This window comes from Pongo pygmaeus, chromosome 4 (genome assembly GCF_028885625.2).
Source record: "Pongo pygmaeus isolate AG05252 chromosome 4, NHGRI_mPonPyg2-v2.0_pri, whole genome shotgun sequence".
NCBI classification, from domain to species: domain Eukaryota; kingdom Metazoa; phylum Chordata; class Mammalia; order Primates; family Hominidae; genus Pongo; species Pongo pygmaeus.
In genome coordinates, this window is record NC_072377.2 from 1,464,965 (window position 1) to 1,490,845 (window position 25,881).

The 25,881-nt window shown below is 56.8% G+C and overlaps 1 protein-coding gene across 2 annotated transcripts in view; it reads right to left on the reverse strand.

Moving 5' to 3' along the window:
* Nucleotides 1–25,663, reverse strand: part of LPCAT1 (lysophosphatidylcholine acyltransferase 1) — a 62,534-nt gene extending 36,871 nt beyond the window's left edge. Inside the window, exons 1-2 of one of the 2 annotated variants that reach the window (XM_054488612.2) lie at nt 25,375–25,663; nt 4,138–4,280 (exon numbers count right to left, since the gene is read on the reverse strand). In XM_054488612.2, coding sequence (XP_054344587.1) covers nt 4,138–4,280; nt 25,375–25,509 — 278 coding nt within the window. In that variant the 5' untranslated portion in view covers nt 25,510–25,663. Of the gene's footprint in view, nt 1–4,137; nt 4,281–23,042; nt 23,064–25,374 lie in introns of those variants that run through there. The other variant, XM_063664634.1, reaches the window with a different exon arrangement.
* Between the last annotated feature and the right edge of the window lie 218 nt (nt 25,664–25,881).

Here is a 25,881-nt window from a genome sequence, read left to right on the forward strand (position 1 = left end):
CCCACATGTCTAAGCGTGAGGGGCAGGCGCAGGCCCCAACTCTGCAGGTTCCAAATGTTCTGCTGTGAGCGGAGGAAAGAGGCAGAGCGGAGGCAAGAGGCAGAGTGGAGCCGGCCCTGGAGAGGACCTATACACATGTACACAGCCTGAGTGCTGGCTACAGTGCCAGGCTGGTGGGGCAGGGCAAGGGAAGGGGCCCTGGGGCCACGTCTGGTGGGGCTTCAAGGAGCCAAGTCTGGTGATCCATGTGGGCTGGCTTAGCTGGGTCAGGGACGGCCCCTGGGCGGCTGGTGGGAGGGCTGTGTTGGGCTGGCAGGTGTGGAGGGGTAGCCCCAGGCTGAGACGCAGGTGGCAGGAGCTGCTGGCTTCTGGGAGACCAGATAAAGTGGCTTGATGCTCAAGTTCAAGCTCCAACTTCCAGGCCAACATACGGGGAGTACCTAGAGTCATCATGGGGATGGCATCCCCAAACCTGGGAACGGGTGTTCCCACACAGAGCATTCAGGAAAGGGCACCATCCATCTGAACCGTCCAGTCAGCCAAGGGGCAGCTCCTGGAGGACCTGGCCCAGCTCAGGACTTGGCCCGTGGTCAAGGATTCAGCGCCAGATGGTCGGGTTTTGCAAAACGATGCTACGGTTTTTACAACACTGTGTGTGTTGAAAGTAACTTAAAATAGTGCCTTTTGCGAAACTGTGTCATTCTTTCACTGAAAGCCTAAGATTTTTATTTTAGGAAGGTTTGAATGACACTAACTTACATTCAGCAAAAATGCTTTAATTCAACATCAATCTATTCAAAACTGCAGAGCCCTGCATAACGTGAGCCAACTTAACTCCCAAACTGACTACGTAATTATTATTCAGTGGTACACTCTGAATCTGCTATTTCAAATCCAGTTTTCTCCTGATCCCTTGCGTCCCTAACTACGGTGCTTTTGTGACTAGGTTTCCCCTTGGGGAGTTCAGAATTCAGGGTTTGTTCTCTCTTCTGTTTCCTTTCAAGCACCAAGCCAAGCCCAGGACTCTGCACCAAGGGAGCTTTCATCAGTGCTGCTGAAGGAGACACCAGGGGCTCCAGGGGTGGGATTCAATGCCAGGCAGCACGGGCAGCTTGAGTGCCCACAAGCATCTGTGCATACTCTCACACATGCACACACATTCACCTGCACACACACATGCACACATTCACACGCATACACAGACATCGCTCTCATACTCATACACACATGCACACACACACCCATACATATGTACACACATATACTCTCATACACATATGTACATACATATGTGGACACCTATACACATGTATACTTGCACATATACACACATACACATGTACACAGAGACACAACACTCATACACTTGTACATACTGTCATACATGTACATGTATGTGCACACGATACAGACATCCATCCATCCATACACACATATATACATGCACTCTCATGTATACACATGCAACACACACAGGTACACAGCACACACATATACACATGTACACACTCTCATACCCACACATACTTGCGCCGGCGGCTCACATACACACATACACAAATGCAACCACACACCTATGCACATGTACCTACTCTCGTGCATACACACACACACGCGTGCACACTCACACACACCCTCTCTGCACACATACACAGAATGATACACAGTGAGTCTCCACAGACCCAGATGCCCAAAGATCTCATGAAGCAGAGGTGACAGAAACCCCAACGTGTCACTGTCATGGGACATTTTACATGTGCATGAGATGTACATATGAAAGCATCTGTGAAGTACAGCTGCTAGAATAAGAGTCCGTCGTGGTCCATTTATCGCCTGTTGAAGCCAAGTCAATTATTCACAGACAAGAAAAGCCACCAGGGTTAGCAGAGTGAAATGGAAAATTGCCCCAAGCCATCTGTTTTGAAAAGTGAGAGCCTGTGCTCGCAGGGAACTCCTGCCTCCCGAGATAGAACAGAGGAGGTGGGGAGCTCGGCCCAACAAGGACACGGGGAGTAAAGAGAAAGGGTGCCAGGAAAGCTCCATGAAGCCATTGCTACCCACAGCACCACATTCAGCCAGGTCACCTGCAGCCTGCTTCACACTACAGAACCCCCACTTTCTAGCTGTGGCTTCTCAACTCAGCAAAACTGAAAGCCTGACTTTGATTTGGCCTTGATTTACTTTGCTTGGTTATATATTTGATACCCAATTCCTATTTTATGGTTAAAACATTTCAAAAACAAACCTCAAGATAAAGCATAAGAGAATTTTAAAAATCTAGAAAGGCAAAATGAAGAACCAAAGCCAATGATGATCCTGTTGCCCCTAAAGAACCCAGGCTGCCCCGGGTCACCACCACCCAGCGAGCTGCTCAACGTCCACCCGCTCAGCAGGGCCCAGACTGAGGGACCCCCAACGCCCAGGCTGCCCTCAACTACGACTGCACCATGTCTGCACGCAACGGTGCGGCAAACCCGGGACCCTAAGTGGCCGTCTTTCCCCTGCACCTAACTGCGTGTCTGAGTGTGGCCCTGGGTATCGAGGAGAACCGAAGCTCAGGCAGATGTCAGCTCCCATCAGCCTCTCGGCTGTACATACAACCCACAGATCAGACATCTTCCAGAGAAAGGAAGGGCCCGGGCATGCCCACTACACCTGTCGGGGGCCAGGCAGTGAATGAATTAGGCTCTACGGCCACACGGCCTCTGTCCCCAACCACTTGGCCTGACTCCCCCCAGTGCAGCCCTGAACATCACGCAGGCCAGCGGGCATGCCCGTGCTCCAGTAAAACTTTATTTATAGTCAGGCAGCAGCCTCCAATTAACTACTAATATTCCTGTTTCTGAATAAAATATTCAGGGAGCCCCTTCAGGATGATGAGAGATGTTAACAACACATGGAAGGGTTGTCAGAGCTGTGGTTATAGGACATGAGTGATAACTTTTAAGACACTGAAAATATTTATCAAAGTATTATGATATCTCAACATTTTCATTTGCTAATGGCAGATACTTTCAGTGAAAGCACAGCTTTAGGAATTTAAATGAAACAAGAAAATATTGTGATTTAGTTTAATTTTTTGTGGTCTGTTTTGGATCTTTAGTTGAGATGTATTCCTCATTGGGTAGGTGTGCTTTATTTATATTCCATGTTTAAAAGCCAGGAAGAGTTTAGGTCCACAAATCGAGTGAAAGACAGCCCTTGAGGGGTGGTGCCAGCAGGCAGCAGGCCAGGCCAACATTGGCTGACATGCAGTCTCAGAGGGCGGGGGAGGACCCGAGCCTCCTGTCTGAAGGCAGGGCTGGGCCTGGCTCCGGCCAGTTGCTGGCTCTGGGGAGCAGGCCCACTGGCCAGAGCTTCTGCTTTTCCAAGACTGGCCAGAAATGGGGATTTTGATGTCAAGTCACTAGGCCTTTATGATGCGGCAACCTGTTCCCACTTAGCCCACTTTTAATAAGACCAGGTTGGCAGGAGATGCCACAGCGGCCACCTGCCCCCAGGCAGCCGTTCCCCTCATTGCTGCTGCTCTTACACCTGGAAGACGGCCCCTCCCGGGCCCATGGCACCCGCACTGGGTCCAGCTGCCTCTGCATGGGGGCCACTGAGGCGGGGACCTCCCTAGGCAGGAGGGCTGTGTCACTGTGGTGCCCTGTCACTGCAGCCCAAGAGGCCGTCCACTCACAGCCTGAGGGTCTGGGAGAGGCCACTATGGGCAGGGCCAGAGCTGAGGGTCTGAGGCGGGAGGGGTAAGGGGCTGGCAGTCACAAAGCCAGGAGAGGGTGTCCAGAAGCCTGACTTTTGTCAGCAACAGGGAGCCCTGGCAGGTTCTGGAGCAGAGAAGGCCACGGTGTAGCGGGGGTCTCTGTGCTCAAGGATGTGAAACGATGGCCACACATCCTGCAGAGCCCTGGAAAATGAAGCCTCAGAGCAGGACTGTGGCGGAGGCGTGGAAGACGGAGGCAGTGGGGAGGTGGTCGAGTCCCCGCTGGCAGGGGGCAGCCCTGGTGGACACTGGGCTCAGAAGGGAAGGACAGATGGGCTAGGGTGGAGAGACAACCCCACTGTGAGAATGCATTCCCACTGTTTGGCCGCGTGACCCCCCGCCCAGGAGGAGAGCACAGCACATGCGCAACTTACTTCCTCCACAGGGCCAGGGGCTGCTCGGGTTCCTTCTCCACAGAGCCCAGGGATGCGACAAGTGCGAGGGGCCAGGCCAGCAGCATCATGGCAGCGGCAACCAGGAGCCGGACCGGGAAGAGCGTCAGTGTCATGAGGGCCACCTGCAGACAGAGGGGGGCGTTATCCAGAGAATCCATGTAGGATACCAGGCAGCTCCCCACCCAGCAGAGGCCAGCCCAGGGGGAGAGCACGCCCCGCAGAGTGGAGAGCTGGGGAGGGGCTGCAGCCGGCACACAGCTGACCAAGGCTGACCAGCACTGACCGAGGCTGACCAAGGCTGACCAAGGCTGACCAGCCCTGACCAAGGCTGACCAACATTGACTGGCACTGACCAAGGCTGACCGGTGCTGATGCTGACCAGCCCTCACCATGGCTGTGGACACTGACCAGTGCTGACTGACATGCTCCACGCCCACTGCCCGCTTCCTGCCTCCTTACTGGAGCTGCCAAGCGAGTGGCTTGGGAAAGACACAGTGGAGCTTCCTCCTGCAAATTCAAGGGCCACTCTGAGGCAAAGTACACAACCCCAGGCAGCTCCACCCACCAGGACGCACCCCCAGGCAGCTCCACCCACCAGGACGCACCCCCAGGCAGCTCCGCCCCCCAGGACGCACCCCCAGGCAGCTCCGCCCCCCCAGGCTGCACCCCCAGGCAGCTCCGCCCCTCAAGACGCACCCCCAGCCCCGCAGGCCTCACTCAGCAGTTTCCCCTGAAATCATTTATGTGGACATGAGAGTGCATACGCCACCCTAGGCAGTGTTGGTGACGTGAGCAGGTAGCTGGCCTGGAGTTTGCAAGGTTGGACCTCAGACCACAGAGAACACGGAGAATGAAGGTGTGACTTTCCAGTCAATGGAAGACCCGGCGCAGGAAAGTGGACTGGCGGGAGGGTAGGGGCGCAGGTCAATATGGGGGCTCAGGAAGGCCTCCCAAGCCAGGGCAGGCCCCCATGCCAGGGAAGGCCGAGGCTGCGGGATCCCAGGCAGCCCAGGGTCCGATGATGGAGTTCCCTCCGGGAGGCGGAAAAGACTCCGTGCAGGGGAGCCGGCGGCTTTGGGTGAGGGGAAACACCAGTCCTGAGGTGCAGGTTTTGTGCAGAGACAGAAAAGACCCAGGAGACACAGACCGCAGTTGGCTCCCCAAGCGGCAGCCATCCCTAATTTCTGATGCCTGTCATGAGAGCGCTCCCACTCTGTTTCCTTGGTTTCTCCCTAGATTCTTTTGGGTTCTCAACGGAGACCAGCATAGCCCAAGAGAAACATGCCTGCCACATGTGTCATTTTAAACTTTCGAGTGGCCACATTTACAGGGAATGACAATTTAATATACACCTCATTTTGCCCGGTATATCTGAAATACCATTTCAACACGTACTCAACATAGAAGTTGCTACTGGCTAGTTTGCATTTTCTCACGCTGTCTTGGATGTGCAGTGTGCATTTCACTCTCACGGCCCCCCGTGTCTCCACCCTGTCAGTGTCCAGTGGTCAGGTCAGCCTGTCGGGTACGCAGATCTAAATGATGTTTGGTTTGCAAGAGATGACGACCTCTAATGTGCCTCCCCTTCCCCGCTTCCGGGGGTTGCTCCTCACTCTAGCTGGGTCCCTGCTTCAGCATCACGCTCACTGCACCAAGCAACCACAAATCTGTTATCCCGCCATTGGTGACGATTGTCACTGTTCCACATCGTGTTACTGGCGTCCAGCAAACGTTCTTTACTGCTGAGAAACCTTCCCAGGCCTCATCCTCCATGAGTTTTGTTTTGCTTTAAATCATGAACGGGTGCTGAGCTTTATCAGGGGTGCCTCCTGCATCTGTGGGGACAGCCATGTGCTGCTTCCCACTTTAATCCGCTAACGTGATACCTCACAGCCACGGTCTCTCTAATATTGAAAGCCAGCTTCAGTGCTGTGCAGCTACCTGTTAGGATTGTTTTTTAAAAGGAATTGCTAGGTCTGTTGGCTAACAGATGCTTGGGACTGTCACCTGCTGTTAAGTAAGACGCGCCTGTCACTTCCTCCCCGCGGCTTCCTCGTGCGGTCGCCCTATGAAACCAGCCACTGCTTCACCGTTTCCAACCCTACTGTTTAGAGTCCCTCTTTTTTCTTGGGTTGACTTCACTGTTTTTGTCAATGAGGAAGTCTCTTCCTGGAAGCTTTTGGCACATTTTTCCGTCCCGCTACCAAGGTCCCCTCCCAGCTGCCTTTAAGATAACTGAGTCAAGTTGCCCACCACACTCTCCTTGGGTTTACACCAAGGCTGCTCTCTGGTTTCCTTTCTAATGTTGCCTGTGTCTGCCAAAACTTCTAAACCTACGTCGCCAGATATTTTTCTATTTTATCAATCTTCTTACAGAACCATTTCAGATTTGTTCATTCTCTCTGTTGTGACCTAATCATATTAATTTTGGCTCTTATTAGTTCCTCTTTCTTCTGCTTTGAATTTAGTCAAATATTCTTTTCAACTTTTTGAGGGAAAAGCCCACGTTGTTATTTTCAGAAATACCTGATTTCCTGATATTCACATTTAGAACACAGCTTCCCCTAAGGACCACCTCAATTTAATCCCACAAGTCTAAGGGGCAGCCTTTTCCTTTATTTGTAAAATTTAGTTTTAAATGTTTCGTCCGTTCCCATCTACTGTTACTGTTTCATATTTTGTTGAGTGCAGCGGAGGAGACCGCAGCCTCGGCCTTCAGCCCGCCTGGTCCCGGGGCTCCAGGGCCACTGGCTGGGAAGAGGCCACTCCAGGGCGCATAAGCCTGGCTCTGCTGTTAAAGCCGACAGCTGGGCCGGGCATGGTGGCTCACATCTGTAATCCCAGCACTTTGGGAGGCCAAGGCGGGAGGATCACCTGAGGTCGGGAGTTCAAGACCAGCCTGACCAACATGGAGAAACCCCACCTCTACTAAAAATACACAAGTAGCTGGGCGTGGTGGCACATGCCTGTAATCCCAGCTACTCTGGAGGCTGAGGCAGGAGAATCACTTGGACCCAGGAGGTGGAGGTTGTGGTGAGCTGAGATCGCGCCATTGCGCTCCAGCCTGGGCAACAAGAGCGAAACTGTCCCAAAAAAAAAAAAAAAAAAGCCGACAGTAAGTTACTGGGTAAGTTTCTTCTTCCCATAAATTGTTCTTAGAACCTGTTGCCTCCCCGGGCAGACGCCATGAAGCAGTGATAAGCAGCACTAAGACAGTCTCAGGAAGTTCCCCACTCTGACCCTGCGGCCACGGCAGCCTCTGCCCACAGTCTGCTTCACTCCACTTCTGGCGCGGCAGCCAATTCTGCTACAACACTGCTTCCACCAGAGAGAGTGGAATAAAATCACAGTAACCCATGGCGTTCCTGAAACAGCACCAACTGCCAGGCCATTCCATATGGGACCGCCCACTGGGAAAGGCTCCGGGGCTGGGGGAGCAGCACCCCATCCCCAAACAACACAGGGCATGAACGAGCCCTGGGTGGGGAGGCCCTGCCTGCATCCCGGGTAGTCAAGCTGCTGGTTCCTTAGCACATAGGGTTCGCTGGGCCAGCCAGTGGGGGGATGCACTGTGCGACCACGTGACCCTCAGCCCACGCACCCCCGCACCTGCTCCTGTGCACATAGGGAAGACTGGGCGACCACCTGAGCCTCGACTTACACATCCCTGCAGCTGCTCCTTCATGCACGGGTTAGACTGCATGACCACCTGACCCTCGCCCCACACATCCATGCATCCATGCACCTGCTGCTTCGTGCACGGGGAGGACTGTGTGAACAAGTGACCTTCTGCACCAGCTCCTTCCTGTATGGGAAAGAATGCCTGACCACGTGACCCTCCCCACCCGTCAGTGCACCTGCTCCTGTTGGCGTCCCAGAAGACTTCGTGACCATGTGACCCTCAGCCCATGCATCCTTGTGCCTGCTCGTGGTGCATCAGGGAATGCGGCCCGTGCTTCTGAGCTTAGCATCAGCAAAGAGAGGGGCCTGTGGGCCACAGTTGCAATCGCTGACCCTCAGCAAACAGGGCTGATGAGTGGAGGGTGGAGAGGGAACATGTCCAGGGAGGAGCTCCCCAGGCCCCCAGCAGATGGGGAGGGTGTGGCTCTGCTCTGCAGTGCTGTGAAAACTGCTTGGAGAGGGGGCCTCTGGGAGCCCCAGGTAGGAGGAGGAGCAGTGCTCCTGGTGAAGAGCCCGGGCATCTCCACCGCTCTGCCTTCACCTCGCCCAGCTCTGGGCCTGTGCGCTCTTTCTCTGCCAGACTCGGCCTGCCCACAGGAGCCGGGAGCCCTCACCAAGGAGAACAGGACTTGGGTGACTGCTGTGGCTCCTTCCAGAAGCTTCTATGACCCTGCAACTTCTGCCCACCTGTCTCCTCCACAGGCCCCACCCCTGCGTCCAGCCTCAGGTCCACCCATTGGGATCCCTCCATTCCTCATGCCCCCATGCCCCGGTGCAGATGGGTCTGGATGGACTCTAGACCCCCAGGAGATGCCAGTATGGCAGAGCTGCAGAGAGAGAAGCTGGCTGGGGCAGCTGCAGCAGCCCAGCCCCTCAGCACTGGCGGGGGTGGCCAAGGGAGGCGCTGGGTAGGCAAAGAAATTCTTAGAAAATCCTGGCTAGACCAGAAACTCCCAGAACAAAGGCCCTCTAAGGAAAGGGGCCTGGTCGTGCGGTCTCCCAGGCAGCGTCGCTAGAGACTCAGGTCGCTAAAGTGGAGGCACTGGGCACAGCCATTCCTCCCCGAGGCAGCTTTGCAGTGTACACTGAGAGCAAGCGTGTGTTTACAGACCTGCAGCCACAGGGACACCTGGCAGAGAGGGCAGGTGTCTCTTCTCCTCACTCAAGCAAGGCCCAGCACCCTGGCTCAGAGGCTTCCACAGAAGCCCCCTTGGCACCTTCACCAGAGGCAGCAGGGGCAGCAAGCGGAACCAAGACATCACTGCAAGTCGTGGACAGGGATAAGCGGGCTGTCGCGTGGACAAGGCGGGCAGCCGTGGGGAGCCGGAGCAGCCTCCAGGCAGTGTGGCCAGACGCTGAATGTGGGGAGGGGGAGAGACTCAGAGAGGAGAGCATGGACCACGCTCCTGGTCACCATAGGTCAGGCCTCTACACGGCAGCCAACTGGGGAGGACACTGTGGATGCCTGCTGACGCTGAGACCTGCAACCTGGCCCTCCCAAGACAAGCTGCTGATGGCTGTGGACCAGCTGTCACCACAGGACCCTGATCACTCTGAGAAATGCCAGTTGGAGGAAGCAATATGGTCACCCTGTGTGTGAGCCATAAGTGAGGGTTTATAGCATAATCCTAATGGGGAACTTTGTCTGAAGTCTGAGGCTGAGTTACTTAAACTATTTGAAAGTTGGCTATGATAAACCAAGGCATCCAGGCAGTGACCTGCCCACACGCGTGGAGAGCTTTGGTGCAGACTGTGGCCGCTAAATACCACTTCCCAGCAGGAGGCCCAGGGCTCCTCAGCCGGGCTTGCTCCAGGTCACGGGTAGGAAATGCAGAGATGAAGACGGGACAGCATGGCGCAGCCCACATCAGGGAAGCTGGCAGAGACCGGGCGCGGGGGCTCACACCTGCAGTCTCAGGAGCATGGCGCAGCCCAAATCAAGGAAGCCGGCAGAGGCTCACGTCCTGAGGGCTGGCTCGAGGCCTACCCAGCTCACACACACTCACGTGACAGGGGTCCAGCAGCAGCCAATGCCAAGCCTGGTGCAGGAGCAGCACAGCAGACCAGTGGGAACTGACCCTCTCTGGGTCTAGATGCAAGCACCAGCTTCCAGAAAACCCCAATGACAACAAGGAGATGCAATCAATCAGAAAATGCAGAGAACTCCACAAAACACAGCCCATATCCATTGCAGCAAACAAGGAAGAGCTGGAGGACCCTCCTGATCCACATGCACCAGAGGCCCGAGGGGGCTTGTTCACCCCTCCACCTTGCGGGGATACAGAAGGTGCCATCTGTTGACCCGGAGGGGGTCCTTGGCAGACACCGAATCTGCCGGCATCTTGGACTTCAGCCTCCAGAATGGTGAGAAATCCGTGTCTGCTGTTTAGGAGCCACCTCGTCTGTGGTCCTTTGTGACAGCAGCCGCGCCAAGCAGGGCGGGCGCAGTGGGAGTGCACGTGACCCCGGCCTGGCCACACACCGTCATTCTCCGGGCTGGGGGACAGGTCCCAGGCCCACTGTATTATCACTGCTTTGGTGTTCTGGGTTGAATTTTGCCCCCTTCCCCAATTCCTGTTGATGTCCTGACCCCCAGGACTCCAGAGGGTGACTGTATTTGGAGATGGGGCCGTTACAGAGGTGATGAAGGTGGAATGAGATCATCTGGGGGCCCTGAGCCAACCTGCCTGGCGTCCTTATATGAAGAGGAGATGAGGACACAGACACCTAGGGAAGGACGGCCCTGTGAGGACGCAGAAGGCGCCATCTGTAAGCCCAGGAGAGGCCTCAGGAGGAACCAGCCCTGCTGCGCCTCGGTCTCAGACTCCAGCCTCCAGGATGGTGAGAGAACAATGTCTGTGGTTTAAGCCCCATCTGAGGCACTTTATTATGGAAGCCTGAGCTGAGAAAAACATTTGACATATATTTGAAATTTCCCATAATAAAAAGGATAAAAGTGATGAGTCTTGGTTTAAATGTAAACAAGGCCATCCAAATGTTGGCCTGGAACTCTCTGGAAGTCTCTGAGTGAAGGCGCCGGTGGTCACAATGCCCAGGCCCAGGCTCTCTGATGTCGGGCAGCTGGCAAACCCCTCCCTCGTCTCTGCCAGGGCCACCAGGGCCGTAAGCAGCCCCAGGCCCCAGCATCACCCGGCGTTTCACAATCAGTGCTGAACCCAAAGACACGAGGTTGCCAGAGAACATGTGGTCCCTCTCGTGTGCACTCATGCCATCGCAGTGCCCGGCAGGGGTGCTGCGGTGAGGTCCACCAGGTGCAGTGATGCTGCGGCCCCTCTGAGCCCACTTGTTGGAGATGTCACACTGCAGTGCTCCAGCCAGTGAAGGGGCTCCAATGCACCTGCAACAAGGCAGGGGTGGAGGGGAGGCTGCCCAAAGGACGGGGCCTGGAGACTCGAAGGACACGAGGCTGTATCACCCCGCACCGGCGGCCGGGGCAGATGCTCAGTGCCAGCCACCCCAAGCTCTACGGTTAGCACAGTGGAGGCAGCTCACAGGAATGCTCCCTCCTGAAGGTGCATCCCAACATTGCTGCTTTAATTATGGGGAAAAAATTATCCCAGCTCCACAGGATATGTGACAGTGCGCTTGTAAATCCACGAAAGAACGTTCACTCCTCCCACGGTGAGAGGGCGAGCGGCAGCACACACAGGCGCCTGCTGTCCAAGGTCTAATTTTCTTTTGCTTTTTCCTTTTAGAGAAGAACAACTTTTGAAAGCACAGCAGTTCTCTCAGGCATCCCATCAGACGGAGCTGGCACTTCCAACAGCAAACACCACCAGCCCGCCCTTAGCATCTGAGAGCTGGAGGGAGCTTCGGGAATCACCCACTACCGTCCAGCACCCACAGACACAAACTGAGCAAGGCAGCGGCAGGAAACGCCATCCTTTTCTGTCTCCCCAATCACCAAAACACCTTTATTCATATAACATGCCTTCTGGTCCAAACCAAACACTGCATTCAAATATGGAATCAGTGATCACGCCCACAATGAATTCTCATAGTTACAATACTGAAAGCAGACACGAAATGTGAAAAACTGGCACCATGAACCATTGCCGTGGGCTCTCTCCACACACAACCGCTCTTACCTTTGGAGCCCAAGGCACGGCCCGCACCCTAGGTGCTACAGATCCCAGGTGAGACCTGCAGGAGGAGGGAAGGGCTGCCAGGAGCGCAGGCCACATCGCGGGGACAGTTTCATCGGGAGCAACATTTTGTTTACTGGGTATTCCCATTTCTGTTTGCGTAATTTGCTCATTTATATAAATGTATATACATCTTTTGCCAAATGTATGGTGGGTTTCTTTGTCTTTTTCTCACCCCTGTGAACACCCATTGTCTCCCTGACCTTAGATTTCAGTGAGGTCACACTCTGGAGCTTTTCACCCCCACCCCGTGTGACTGCAGGAGGATCTGCGCCTCCCCACAGGAACCCCTCTCCCCCAGAGCCCGTGCTTACTGCTATCTATAAAGCTGTTTCTTCTTTGCTCTCCCACTCAAATCTAAAATTAAATATAGCTTTTCTAAAACTGAACTGTTTTTCTTTTCAAACCCTCAACCAGCCGCACCGCCTCCTGCCACTGTCATCTCTACTCCACCGTCCTCACCAGAACCCTTGGCACTGTCACCTACCCGAGGCTCTCACCTGCAAGATGACAGTGTGTCCAGTAATTCCCTTTGAATTTGCAAATCGGCCCCTCAGTCCCACAGCACAGTGATTCTCCTAGACCACTCTATTTACCGTTTTCAACCCACTCCAGTCTGCAGGCATCTTACAAGGATGCTGCACGGTGTTGAATGGGATCAAAGCCAGTCTGGTCTTGGCCATGTCTAAACCATGACACCCTGTGACTCGGGAACCCCCATCAACACCCAACCAGCTCCCCTGTGAGCCAGCTTCCGGGATACAGGGAAGGCCCTGGGACCTTCGGCACCAGCGTAGTCACTGGGACTGGATGGCATCATGCAGGTAGCACCCTGGGGTGACACCAATGCCGCCTGGGCCACGGTGCTGCATCTGTGGGACACTGGAACATGACCTGGAGGGCAGGCACTGGAGAAGCATGTGGTGTCTCTGGAGCAGGGGCCGCTGCTGGAGGGCAGGCAGGCCTGGAAGAATGCAGTGTCTCTGGAGCAGGGGCCGCTCTCCGCAGCGTGGGTGAAGCCTGTCTCCCGTGGCTTCTGCAGGTCCTGGTTAGTCCTGCTTTCTGGAAACAGCCATGGGGGAGCACACCTTCCTCCTGCGGGGTGTCCCCACCAGCGTCTGAGGGGCACTGGCTCTGAGAAAACCCTGGGCCCCTAAGATGGCACTGAGGCCCCATATCCCAGCAAGCAGAGGCCAGAGTGACTGCGATTACTCGCTCATGCTCACACAGGCCTTTCTGTGGATCTCCACACACAGCACCACCGACAGCGACTGCACAGCTCCTCACTTACACCTGGGCTCACGGTTGGCTCTGCAGGGTTGACCTCCCCGTGAGAGCTGTTTGTGTGTCCCAGTTACCTAGGTTCTGTAGCAGACGTGGCATCAAAGACCATGTGGCCCCAACCCCTCAGGGGACACCACCTGCACGCCTCACTCACCCTACGTGGGGACGTCACCTGCTCACCTCGCTCACCCTACGTGGGGACGTCACCTGCTCACCTCGCTCACCCTACGTGGGGATGCACCTGCTCACCTCGCTCACCCTACGTGGGGATGCACCTGCTCACCTCGCTCACCCTACGTGGGGATGCACCTGCTCACCTCGCTCACCCTACGTGGGGATGCACCTGCTCACCTCGCTCACCCTACGTGGGGACGTCACCTGCTCACCTCGCTCACCCTACGTGGGGACGTCACCTGCTCACCTCGCTCACCCTACATGAGGATGCACCTGCTCACCTCCCTCACTCTGCCATCAGGACACTGCTTCAATTCCTCTCTTGAACACAGAGCTGCTTCCAGCAGACAGGCTCAGAGAACAGCCAGGGAATCCCTGAGTGGGATCAGGCCACTCCAGTCTCGGCTGGCCAGGAACAGAGCCCCTCCAGGAGGGAGGTCCATCCAGCAGCCTTGTGCATCTGCACAGCAAAGCTGGGCATCGTCCTCTGCTCCCAGATGGTGGCACCCTCCTGCTTGCCACTCAGCAAACAACCCCAAGGAGGCAGCCTCATGGCTGGGGCTGGCTGTGTTGAGCTACAACCCCAGCTGTCCCTAAGCCCTGTGGCTTGGGAGGAGCATCACTTCCTGGTCTCAGCTGGTGTCTGGAGGGTGGGCTGGGTCCTGCTGAGGCCAGGCAAGGAGGCTCCACCTGGGCAGCCCCACATCACCACCAGGACACAGCAGGTGGCAGAGGGCATACCACACTTAGAGCCCTGCTCATTCGCCAGTAGAGTGAGCCCCACAGCCACCCGGACAGGGCTTGGCAGGCACAGTAGTCTGAGCTGTGTGGGGTGCGGCCCCGTGAGCGGCAGTGGGGCTCCGTGCCAGGTGGTGCCACACAGGCAGGCCCTCCATGCCCCATGTGCAATCAGGAAGATATGGAGCCGCTGGGCCGGCCACACCCGCCTTCGGAGTCACTGTCAGCTCAGCATCATCATCCCACAGAGGCTCACAGGGTCACACGGCCCCGGCCCAAGAGCAGCCCCACACTAGAGCCGCCCTCTCACTCTATCCCTGAAGCACCCAGTGTCTGTGCTTCTCGTAGAATCAAGGGCCATAGACCCCCAACATCTGGGGCAAGCACCCTGCAGTCACCGGAGAAGACACAGCTTGCTGAAGTGCCCGTGGGGGGGGGGCCACATCTCAGACTTTTAACCTTGTGTACTACAAATGCAGATTCCTGGACACCTTGTAACCTTTGGAATGAGGCTGTGCCCTGTGGGCTGGCTCCCTCGGGCCCCCTGAGCTATGCATAGCCCACGCCTTCACCTGGAGTCTTCCTCCCATCGGGGGCTCTGCTATCTGGACTAAGAGCTCCCTGACGCCCTGGCTTACACCCGTGATGCCATCACAGGGCACGGTGCTCACACACTGGTGCTGTTGGAAAGTAACTAGTAAAAAGGTGTGTGAAAGAAAACACATTTACTCATTCTGCAGACACTTCCTGAGCGCCTGCGATGTGCACTCTGGACAAATGGTGTCCAGGTGCAGGGAGAACGAGACCGACGGAGACCGCAGCACCGCCTGGCTCAGACAGCACAGGTGCAGCCCGTGTAAAGATGGCACACGCAGGCGTCCAGGTGTGGGCCTGTGGGAAAAGGGCGTGGGGTGGAGGTGCAAGCTCAGCTGAGAAATCAGGAGTAGAGTGCAGAGCCCCACGGAGGGAGGGCCCAGGCAGGGTGGCTATGTGAGCATCACAGCCGATGCCCCAGTTCCTGCTTCAAGATGACCAATGGCAGGCAGGTGCCAGAGCCGCTCCTCTGGTCCCCAGGCTGGCCTCCGGGTCCTGCCCACATGCTCTCCCGGACAGTCCTCATGCCTCCTCACCCGCAAAGCTCTGCACAAATCCCCCTTCCCTGAAGTTTTTGGGACACCCTGCCAGAGTTCTGTCCCTCTGATCCCTACATATGAGGTCCCCTATGTCCAACCTGCAGCCCCACACTCTAGAGGAGAGATTCCACGACAATCCAGGCTGCAGGCTGGGAGGCCCTTCCATCGCTGCCTGGTGACCCCGAGGGCTCACCTCCTGCAGGGCCTGGCTCACGGCAGGTGCTTGCAAGAATACAGGAGGGAAGGGAGCAGAAACTCAGAAGTGTAAGCTTCTGGGCTGCACACGTTCCACTGTGGGAATAGGCTAAGCCTCAAAAGCAGAGACTGGCTGCAGATTCCTATTTGGAGGCTGCAGGGACTCGGTTACACCTGACCTATTTCCACAAGGCTCTCACCCTTGGGGCAGGACACCCTGTGATTACATTTCCTTGGAAGGCAGCTTTCAAGGCACCAAGCTCCCACGTGCAGAAACGGGCCCTGGAGGCGGGAGTCCCAGGAGCCGTGGAGAAGCTCCAATGAGAACGGGGCCAGATGGGCAGCCCGAGAGCAGGACCCCCACCACCAGCGGCTGGGGAGAGGCTGCAGATGCCAGGGCCGTCCTGGGAGGCACCAGCTTTGTCCTCCAGGCCGAGGGGAGGAGAAGCACAGGAGATGCTGGGCACAAGGGGCCCGGCACAGGCCAGGCACAGGGAGGCCCCAGCCTCATCTGCCCAGTGAGCGATATCCAAAAACAACAAACAGGGTCCACATGCCAGTGCTGCAGCCACAGCAGCACAAGTGGCCATCGCAGGTGCACGGGCCTCACGGCTTCACAGAGCAGAGCCATGCCAAGCACTCGCAGTGAAAGGCAGCCTGTTTCTTCAGTACGTTCCTTCAACAGGTCATTCCTGAGCCCCAGGCTGTGTCCCAGGACACTGGGGGTCTGCTCCGCACTGGGGGACTCAAAGTCCAGATGGGGCCCACAGGTGGTCAAGTAAACCAAACGCCCCACACCCTGACCCCCAGGTGCACGCTTTGCACATTTTAATTCCGAGGTTAGGAATGCACCCTACACCGCCAGGTACACCACCAGGCCAAGGTCTGCAGCAGCATTTCGCTCTGTTGGTGTCCGAGGACCTCAGGGGCTGTGGACCATGCAGACAGTGACACATTGTCGGGGGCTCAGGAGAAGCAGGTTCCTGGGATCGTTCCAACAAAAAGGTCTCCCTGCGTGCTCTGCCAGGACCCCGCCTTCCACCTCCAGCCAAAACAGGACCTTCCTACATACCTCGGAACTGCACCTCCCCTCAGGGGACCCTTCCCCAAGGCAGCATGCTTCCCATTCAGCCCAGGCCCTGAGACAGACCCTCCCGAGCTGTGGCCCAGGGAAACGCCAATCTGCCAGGACCTCCTGCATGGTCTGAGTAAACAGAATCCTGAAATTCAAGATCCGTGGCATTTCTAGCTGCTTGCATTTGTTTAACAAACATCTGCAGAAAGCCAGTGGGGCCCTGGTGGAGAGCACCTCCCAAGCCCCCTGTAGTGGGAGCCCCACCCCCAGCACATCCTGTATCAGGGGATCCTGCTACAAGAGTCCCCAGCCTGCCCGGCCCTTCCTACTCCGAACTGGCCGCAGATACGGAGAGCCTACCAGCACATCCTGGCCCAAACCCTGCGGGAGGTTTGGGCCACAAACTGGCCCAAAAGCTGCGGGAGCCCCCAGCCTGCCCTGTACACCCTGCTCCACACTACCCACAGATACAGGGACCCCCCACCTCCCCCGCCAGCCAGAACATCCTGGCCCAAGCCCCTGGCCTGCCCTGTATACCCTGCCCTGCACTATCTACAGATACTGGGACCCTCCCCCACCTCCCACTGCCGCCCACACAGAACATCCTGGCCTAAGTCCCACCCCCTTAGCTGCAGGAGTCCCTGGCCTGCCCTGTACACCCTGCTCCACACTATGGGCAAATAGAGGGGGCCCCTCTGGAACATCCTGGCTCACCCCTACTCCCGCGAGCTGCAGGAGTGCCTCTGTCCCCACAATTCTGGGTCTGTGCCACCATCTCCAGGGAGCCCACCAAGCACATCCTGGCCCTGTCCCCGGCTGTGGGAGACCCTCCACCCAGGATATCCTGCTCCCTCCAGCTGCAGGGAGCCCCTGGCCCACCAGTAACATCTGTGAGGCAAGGATGACCCCTGGTCAGCCAGTGGGTAGAACAGGAGTGGGCAGGGGCTGTGGGCCCTGGCAAGTATGTCCACTCCTCTGAGTGCAGGGAGGGACAGAGGTGACCAGCCTGACGTGCAGCTGTGGACAGAGGGGGAGGGCTGCTGGGGGCTGGAGGCCACTGCCTGGTGGCAGTTGTGGGGGAGGCAGAAATGACCTGATCGCTCTTAGGTGAGGGAGAGGAGAGCCCACTCTTTACAGAGACTTCCTCACAGGCACAGGCGCCACGTGGTCCCGGGGCCAATGACTGGGCAAAGACAGCCCGGCACAGGGACAGGACAGGTCTAGTCTGGGATGTGCTGAGCTTGATGGATGCATGGGACGCATGAGGATGTCACAATGATGATTCACATGGCACACAGGTGACCATGACTCTTCCCTGATGGGGACAATGACTCACTGCTGCAGAAAGATGGATCTAACCCCTCCAGGGTAGCTTAGGAGAGCAAACAGACTCCACTCTAAGGAGCCCAGGCATTCCATGCAGATTCACGCCTGCCCAGCCCTGGCGGCATCCCCACTGTCTGTGCTTGGACACCAGCCCTCCCCGGCTCCAGGGCCCTTGCCCTCCAGTACCTTGGCCCAGCTTTGGTTCTACCCCAAGGGTTTTAAAACATTTAGAACTGGGAGACAAGACTGTTTTCTTTCCTTTTTTTTTTAAGCTTGTATGTGGCAAATATCTTTTAAGAGGAAATAACTCACTCCTCTGGCTCTAAGAGGGAAGTGTGAAATTCAAGAGTAAAATCAAGGTTTGGAAAAGGCTGCTGTCTCCAGGTACCAGCCCCAACCCCAGCAGTGCCTCCCCACACAGGTGACGAGGGGACAGGGGACGAGGTTGGAGGGCCACCAGTCACAGCACAGGAAAGACCACACTGAGGGAAGCTGGGAGCTGACTGTGCTGTAAGTTCAAGAACAGCACCTCACCTTTAACACACCTAAGCTCATGCTGCTGGAACATGGCGGAGAAGCCAGGGATGCACTGGTTTTAATACAGCAAAAAGTATCCCCCAGGGTTGCAAAAGGACGTGGGTTTCAGAGGGACAAACACTGATCACATTAGAAAATAATGTTATTTCCAAATGCAAGCCTAGCATCATGCTTTTTTTCCTGGGCTCATTTTCAAAATGATTCACAGCTAGATTAAAGGTTTACACTGGAAATGCTGGAAACAGTAACCGGGAATGGTAAGCATGCCCCAGCACCCACAGGAGGCCCACAAGACTGGGAGGGGAGGGTTGCGGCTCCTGGCCATTCTGGGAACCATGGCACTTTTGTCATGAGCTGCGTGGGGATGAGGGCCCTGGAAACAGGAAGAGGAAGGTCAGGAGGGCTCCTCCTGCAGTCTCTGTATCAGAGGCAGGGACATGGCTTAGCAAGACGGATGACCCTGTGGAAGCCTAGCTTGGACACTCCCAACCAGTCATGTCCAAGCAGTACAGCACAGGGCGCCTTCTCAGACAGGAGCGGTGAGAGGGAGCAGGACAGGGAGCCACGTTCTCCACTGCCTGGGCCCTCCCAGCACTGGAGGGCGCTCTGCCCCTGCGGGCACAGGAGGCACCGGGCATGGGCCAGACACCCAGGAAGTGTGGTAGTCGAGTCCCACGCCCGGCTCCTGCAGCAGGGCTCCTGAGTGGCCACTTTTTCAGACACAAAATCCTAACATGTTTATATGAGAAATAGATAATTCAACTACAAAAAAAAAAAAACAAAAAACCAATGTTAAGAAGAAACGATTTAAATGAAATGGAAGCAAGTAGTGACCATAGCTTGACATTTTCTAAAGACTACAGTTCATCTAGGAACAGAGGTGACGTGTGAAATTCAAGAGTAAAATCAAGGTTTGGAAAAGTCCGCTGTTCCCAGACAGGAGCCCCCACCCCTGGCAGTGCCTCCCCACGTGGGGGACGAGAAGACAAGGGGACGAGGTTGGAGGGCTCAGGAGAGCTGCCTCCGGAATGCACTCTGAACGCAGCTGTGGGCCGCCTGCCTCCTCTTACTAAAGAAAGTGGACATCAGAGAGGAAGCATTTGCGAAGACTGATGACGGCTCACATGGACTAACACAGAAGTGAACCCGCAGGGCTGACGGATGCCTCAGGGTTCTCACCCCACTCTGAGCACGGCCCTGTGTCCTCTCTCGAGCTCACCCACTCCTGACCCTGGGTCCCACAGGGTGGGGGATGCACCGTGGCCCCATGCATAGGATGAAGGGCCTGGGCCGGGGGACTGGCTGGATGCCTTCCAGAGAAAAGGCAATGCGTGGTTTAAAGCAGAAAAAAAACACAGCTGAAAAAAAAGAGAAAAATAAAAGAGCTGATGTCTTACCCCAGGTTGCTTGTCCCAGGCACAGTAAAAACTTTTTCTTTTTCTTTTTTGAGATGGAGTCCCGCTCAGTCGCCCAGGCTGGAGGGCAGTGGTGCGATCTCGGCTCACTGCAAGCTCCGCCTCCCGGGTTCACGCCATTCTCCTGCCTCAGCCTCCCGGGTGGCTGGGACTACAGGCGCCTGCCACGATGCCCGTCTAATTTTTTGTATTTTTAGTAGAGACGGGGTTTCACCATGTTAGCCAGGATGGTCTTGATCTCCCGACCTCATGATCCGCCCGCCTCGGCCTCCCAAAGTGCTGGAATTACAGGTGTGAGCCATCGCGCCCGGCCCACAATAAAAACTTAAAATGCACCTGCTGCGGCCAGCACTGACCATGGCTGGGAACAGCAAGCAGAGGCAGGAGCAGAACCCACATGGCCCCGTGTTCCAGAGGGAGGAAGGAGCAGCCCCGAGCGCCGATGACGATAGGGGGCCAGACCCAGGCAAGAGGCCAGCATCATTCTGAAATGTGTAAAAACATGTGCTCCTTTAGAGTTCCGGAGCCACAACCACAGGCAGTGAAGGAGGCGCCCTGGGTGTCATCTCCTGTCTGGGAATGGGAAGGTGTTGTCTCACTTGGGCTGATGTGAGAAAGGAACCTGCCTGCAGGAAGCGTGCAGAGCAGGGTGCATGCGTGGGGGAAGAAAGCAGCTCCCATGGCTCACGCCAGCCCGGTGTCCTGAAACAGACCCAGAAGCTGCAGAGTTTTAAAAGTTGGCACAGATGCGTGCTGACAATATAAGATAAAGGGCTCTTTCTCACGATGAAACAGGAGTGCCAAAGACAGTGTCCGTTTAAGATGAGCTTTGGGTCACAATCACGGGCTTCTGCATGAAACTGATGATGCTTTGCTGTCAGCTGTAAAACAAAACTATGTGCGTGCACTTCTGTGTGTATGTGGGTATGCTTATGTGGATGTTTGTGTACACTTGCACGTATATGCATGTGTATGCACTTACGTATATGTGTGCATGCCTGTGTGTACACACATATTCTCATACACACACTCATATTAGAAACCCAAGTTTTAGGACAGAATGCTATAAAAAATGAAAAGTAAAGTCTTTTCCAATTTTGAATCCCCCTTCCCATTTTGCAAAGTTAACCACAACTAAGTTTCATGAGTGCGTCATTCAGAAAATTAGACAGGATTACAGGAACGCTCTCGATGACTGAGAAAAAGCCAGTTCCCTAAGGTCAGGGCTCCTTGTGAGGTGAGGGCAGGCATGCATGCTAAGCCAGCCCATGCTGCCCTCCCTGCCTGGGAGATGGCACAGCACCTGGGCCTCTGTGTCCTCACCTGTGCTTCCTGGAGCAAAAGATGACAGTGACCAGAGGCAAGGACATGGGCAAATGACCCTTGGGCCTCTACTGGGCCAAAACACTTGGCACCATCACACCCAGGTCATCAGAAGGCAGCTGGGGGCCATGGGCCTGGCACCGTCTCCAAGGCCTCTGGGGCCAAAACACTTGGCACCATCACACCCAGGTCATCAGAAGGCAGCTGGGGGCCATGGGCCTGGCACCGTCTCCAAGGCCTCTGAGGCCAAAACACTTGGCACCATCACACCCAGGTCATCAGAAGGCAGCTGGGGGCCATGGGCCTGGCACCGTCTCCAAGGCCTCTGAGGCATCCAGGGAGGGAGCAGGCCCTGTACAGCCCTGGTCTTCTCCAGCCTCCCCAAGGGACAGGCACTCTCCTGCACATCCTCCACAGGGTGTGGCTGCCCTGTGCTCCTGCCGGGTACACTGCCCAGGGCTCCTTGGCCCACCCCACCCCTCCACATCCACTGCCTAGCACTGGGGCTGAGCGAAGAGCCAGTCCTACTGAATCCAGGCAGGCAGCACCCAGGGACCCAGTGGGCAGCAGGAGCAGCTCAGAGAAGCTTGAAGAACCCCCATCCCCGTGCATGTGTGCCTAGAGGGCACCAAGGGTCAAGAACACACTGCAAACATAGCCATCCACGTGAGGAGCCTGGCAAGGTGTGTAGGCACACGAATTCCTGCTCTGCAGTGGCCACACTGGACTCAGAAGGGAGGCTGAGAGGGCGGAGTCCTGCTCCTGAGTTTTTTTTAAAAATCACAACTCAGGTATTTGTATAAAAATGTGGAAAAAAGATGGCCTACTTTTGGGTAAATTCTATGCAGGGCCACCAGGCAGGGAGGGGCGGAATCTGTCCCTGGACTCAATCCTCATCATAATCCTCTCTGTGGATTAGCCAGCATGGGCAGGCGGGCACCCGGCAGCCTCCTCCACTCTGAGACAGCAACGCCCGTCCAAGGACTCAGCTCCAAGGTGCACAGGAAGGCGTTATGCTTTCCAGGATGTAAGTTCTTGCCAACTCTGGTTCTGAGCAGCAGAGACTTTAGAAATGGGGAAAATGGGCCAGGCGCGGTGGCTCACGCCTGTAATCCCAGCACTTTGGGATGCCGAGGTGGGAGGATCACAAGGTCAGGAGATCAAGACCATCCTGGCTAACACGGTGAAACCCCATCTCTACTAAAAATACAAAAAAAATTAGCCAGGCATGATGGCGGGCGCCTGTAGTCCCAGCTACTCGGGAGGCTGAGGCAGGAGAATGGCGTGAACCTGGGAGGTGGAGCTTGTAGTGAGCCGATATCGCGCCTCTGCACTCCAGCCTGGGTGACAAAGAGAGACTCTGTCTCAAAAAAAAATAAAAGAAAAAAGAAAAAAAAGAGAAATGGGGAAAATGCATCAGAACCATGGTGGGAAATACTCATACCCACAGATTCCAAGGAAAGTACCGAGAAAACCCTGGGTGACAGAAAACCACTTCATGACTCCAAAACGATACATGAATGTGTGACTATGAAGAACTTCAGCTGAACTCACTAAGATCCTATACCATACTATTTACCGCTCTCTACTAAATCTATATCCTTGCTTTAGCCAAGGGATTAAAACATTGCACGTATTACAGACCCTGATGGCTTTGATACCTCTTTTCAGATCTTAATGTGTGTTTCAAAGAGATACTTAAGCTCCTCACTAAATCTGTAGTTAAATGACAGATGGGCTGGCTAGAGGAGGAGGTGTCCCCGCATGGCACTAATCCGAAGACACACAGCAGCCCCTCCCAGGCGGCAAATGCTCACAGGTAAATGCAGGTACTCACTGGTTTATCTCAACTGGGAACTTAGCTGGGTTTCTGAGGGTTCTTGAGTGTGTCAGCCACTACTGGACCCATTTCTTTCTTTGGGGAAGAAGACTTTCTTGGCTTGAAAGATAGGCTATTTCACTCTGTGGAAACTTTACAAGAATATATTACATAAAAGTAAAAGCTTTGCAAAGCAATGCTTGGTGAAAAGCAAAATATTTCTGCAGAGAACTTTGAGAACATTTACAAACTATACCCTTGAGCCACACACTGCAGACATCCAGCAGAAACTACTGGATGTACAAACACACCCAATTCCTCAGATGGAGCCTCTGAAGTGGCAAAGCAAGCCCCCTCTCTGAGAGGCCCCAGCACCTAAAGCCAGGATCTCTGCCTGGCTTCGGCCCAAGGGAGAACAGCTGCCCGAAGCCTTCAATCTCGGGACCAGGAGCCTCTCGATGACCCCCTGCCCAAGAGCCACTGGGAGCAGCTTGCACCCTGAGGTCTTGGGGAGGAAAGCAGGCCCAAGGGCTGGGCACTCTGGCTGTGCCCTGACATCTGTACCTACCCATGAGAGTCTCTGCCCTGCTTCTCGCCAGGGCAGTGGGTGCACACTTTTGGACAGAACACACCTCAACCGGGGGCTGCAACTATGACAGGGATGATGAAGTGGCCTCCAGGGACCTCCAGGGAGGAGGGGCTTGATGTTTCCCCCAGGGAACCAGGAGGGCGTAGCAAAGGCAGGAAGAGAGAGCATGCCTGAGGCAGCCAGAGCTGGGGCAGGAGCAGGGCTGGGAAAGCCCTGGAAACCACAGCAGGGGTTCAAATTTCATCCGGGGGCGTCCCCGCTGAGGGCTTCCGAGCAGCAGAGTGCAGGAGGAAGAAAGCCTGCTGGGAGTGACTCACCAGGGAGAGAGCCTGGTGGCTGGGTGGGGGTGAGGATTGAAGAGGAGAAATGGTTGAGGCGCACAGAATGAGCGACTGTGTCCCAAGCCCTCCTTCGAGGGGCACAGCACACGGCAGCTGACAGCATGTGGCAGACAGAGGGCCAAGCAGAGCGGCGGCAGAGTCCAGCTCCCGACACACAGGGAGACGGGGGCCAGGGCCTGGGAGCCAGGCTGGGGACGACCTCACCCTGTGTGTCACCAGGAAGGGCGGCACCATCGGGCTCTCCTGCTCCTCGTCCCCTTCCATACCCTGAGGACTAGCCGCATCAAAGGGCTTTGAGCAAAAGCAGGCGTCGTGGGAAAATGACAACCTCAAACTGGCCTCAAGAACTTTTCACTTCAGGGTTCTTTCAGATAAAGTACTTTATGCATTAACAAATCTCCATCTTCCCGGAAATCTATTCTCACAATTGGAAGTGTGCTCCCTACAAACCGGACAGCCCCATAGGCCCCGAAGCAGTGCTTGCTTCTAGGAATTATTCTAGAGTCAAAAGTAAGGTCCTCTTGAGAGTGGATCTCAGGTAACTGCAAGCCCAGCTGGCAGCCAGGTAGCCGGAAAAGCCAGGCTGAGCCAGCACATCCCCGGTGCAGCTTCCCGCAGCGAGCGGCCCCCTCCCCACGACGCCCCCGGGTCTCCGCTCACCACTGTCCCATCGTAGGATCTCAGCAAACCGTTCCCTCCCACGTGGCAGCCCAGGTTGCATAAAGTTGATTCTGGTCACAGACCAGCCCCGAGAAAGCATCCCTTACAACAGAAGCGAAGCATGCACCCCAGAAGGCAACGTGCGGACGCAGAGCAGGGGGGACCCGTGCGCCTACAGGGGACCCTACAGGGGACCCGCACCGCCTGCGCGCCCTGTCCCGGGCACCACCAGGCCCCGCACACGAGGCTCACCCAGCGCCGCGATGCCCTCCCGCCCGCGGGCCGCGTCCAGGCAAAGCCGCTCCGGAGTCCCCGGGCTGCGCGCAGGGCCTGCCAAGGCGGGCGGGGCCCGGACCAGGGACGACCGCGGGGACCGGCGATGCGGGTCCAGGCTCCCGCGGGGGCCGAGGTCGGGGCTCTGGGAGGTAGAGAAAGGGTTGTGGGCCCGGTTCAGGGTGCAGGGGTCTGGGGGGAGGAGCAGGACGCGGGGCGGGGATGGGAAGCGGGGACCGCGAGGAAGGCGCTGAGGGACCAGGATGCGCGTGCGGGCGGCGGGAAGCCGGCGCAGGGACCGAGGCATCGGGTGCGGGCGGCGGGGACGCGGGCTGAGGGGCGGCCGGCGGGAGGGAAGGCGCCGCGGCTAGCAGGGCCGCGCCGCGCCCCAGGCCCCCTCCCCGGCCCCTCCTCGGCCGCGCCTCCCTGGCCCCAGCATCCCTGGCGTCCGCGCCGGCTCCCGGGGCCGCGCGCCCGGGGCACCCACCTGGGCCTTCTGCAGGGCGCTGAGGCGCAGCTCGTGCACGAAGGGGTTCCGCCCCGGGGGCGCCAGCAGCCGAGCGTCGCTGGCCCCTGCGCTAGAGGCGGGGGCGGCCCGGGGTCCGCATCCCCGCAGCCTCATGGCCGCGCCGTCCCGCGGCGAGCGCAGCCGAGCTGCCTGGGGCGCCGAGCGGGGCCGGGGCTAGCTGGGCGCGGGTCTCGGGGCGCGGGCCGAGGATGCGCGGCGGCTGGAGCGGGCCGGGCGCGCAGGCGCGGGAGGTGACGTGGGCGGAGCGGGGGCGCCGGCCGGGGCGTGGCCGGGGCGGGGCGTCCCCGGAAGCCTCGCCTCCCGCCGGCCGGCAGGGGCGGCACCAGCCGGAGTTCCGCGCCCTGGAGGTTTCTCTGGGGTCTGTGGGGGGCCGGGGCCGTTGGGGACCGGGGGCGCCTCCTGCAGCCGCTGGAGCACAGGGATCCCCGGCAGGGTCTGCGCCGGGAGAAAGGGAGGTTCCCGGGG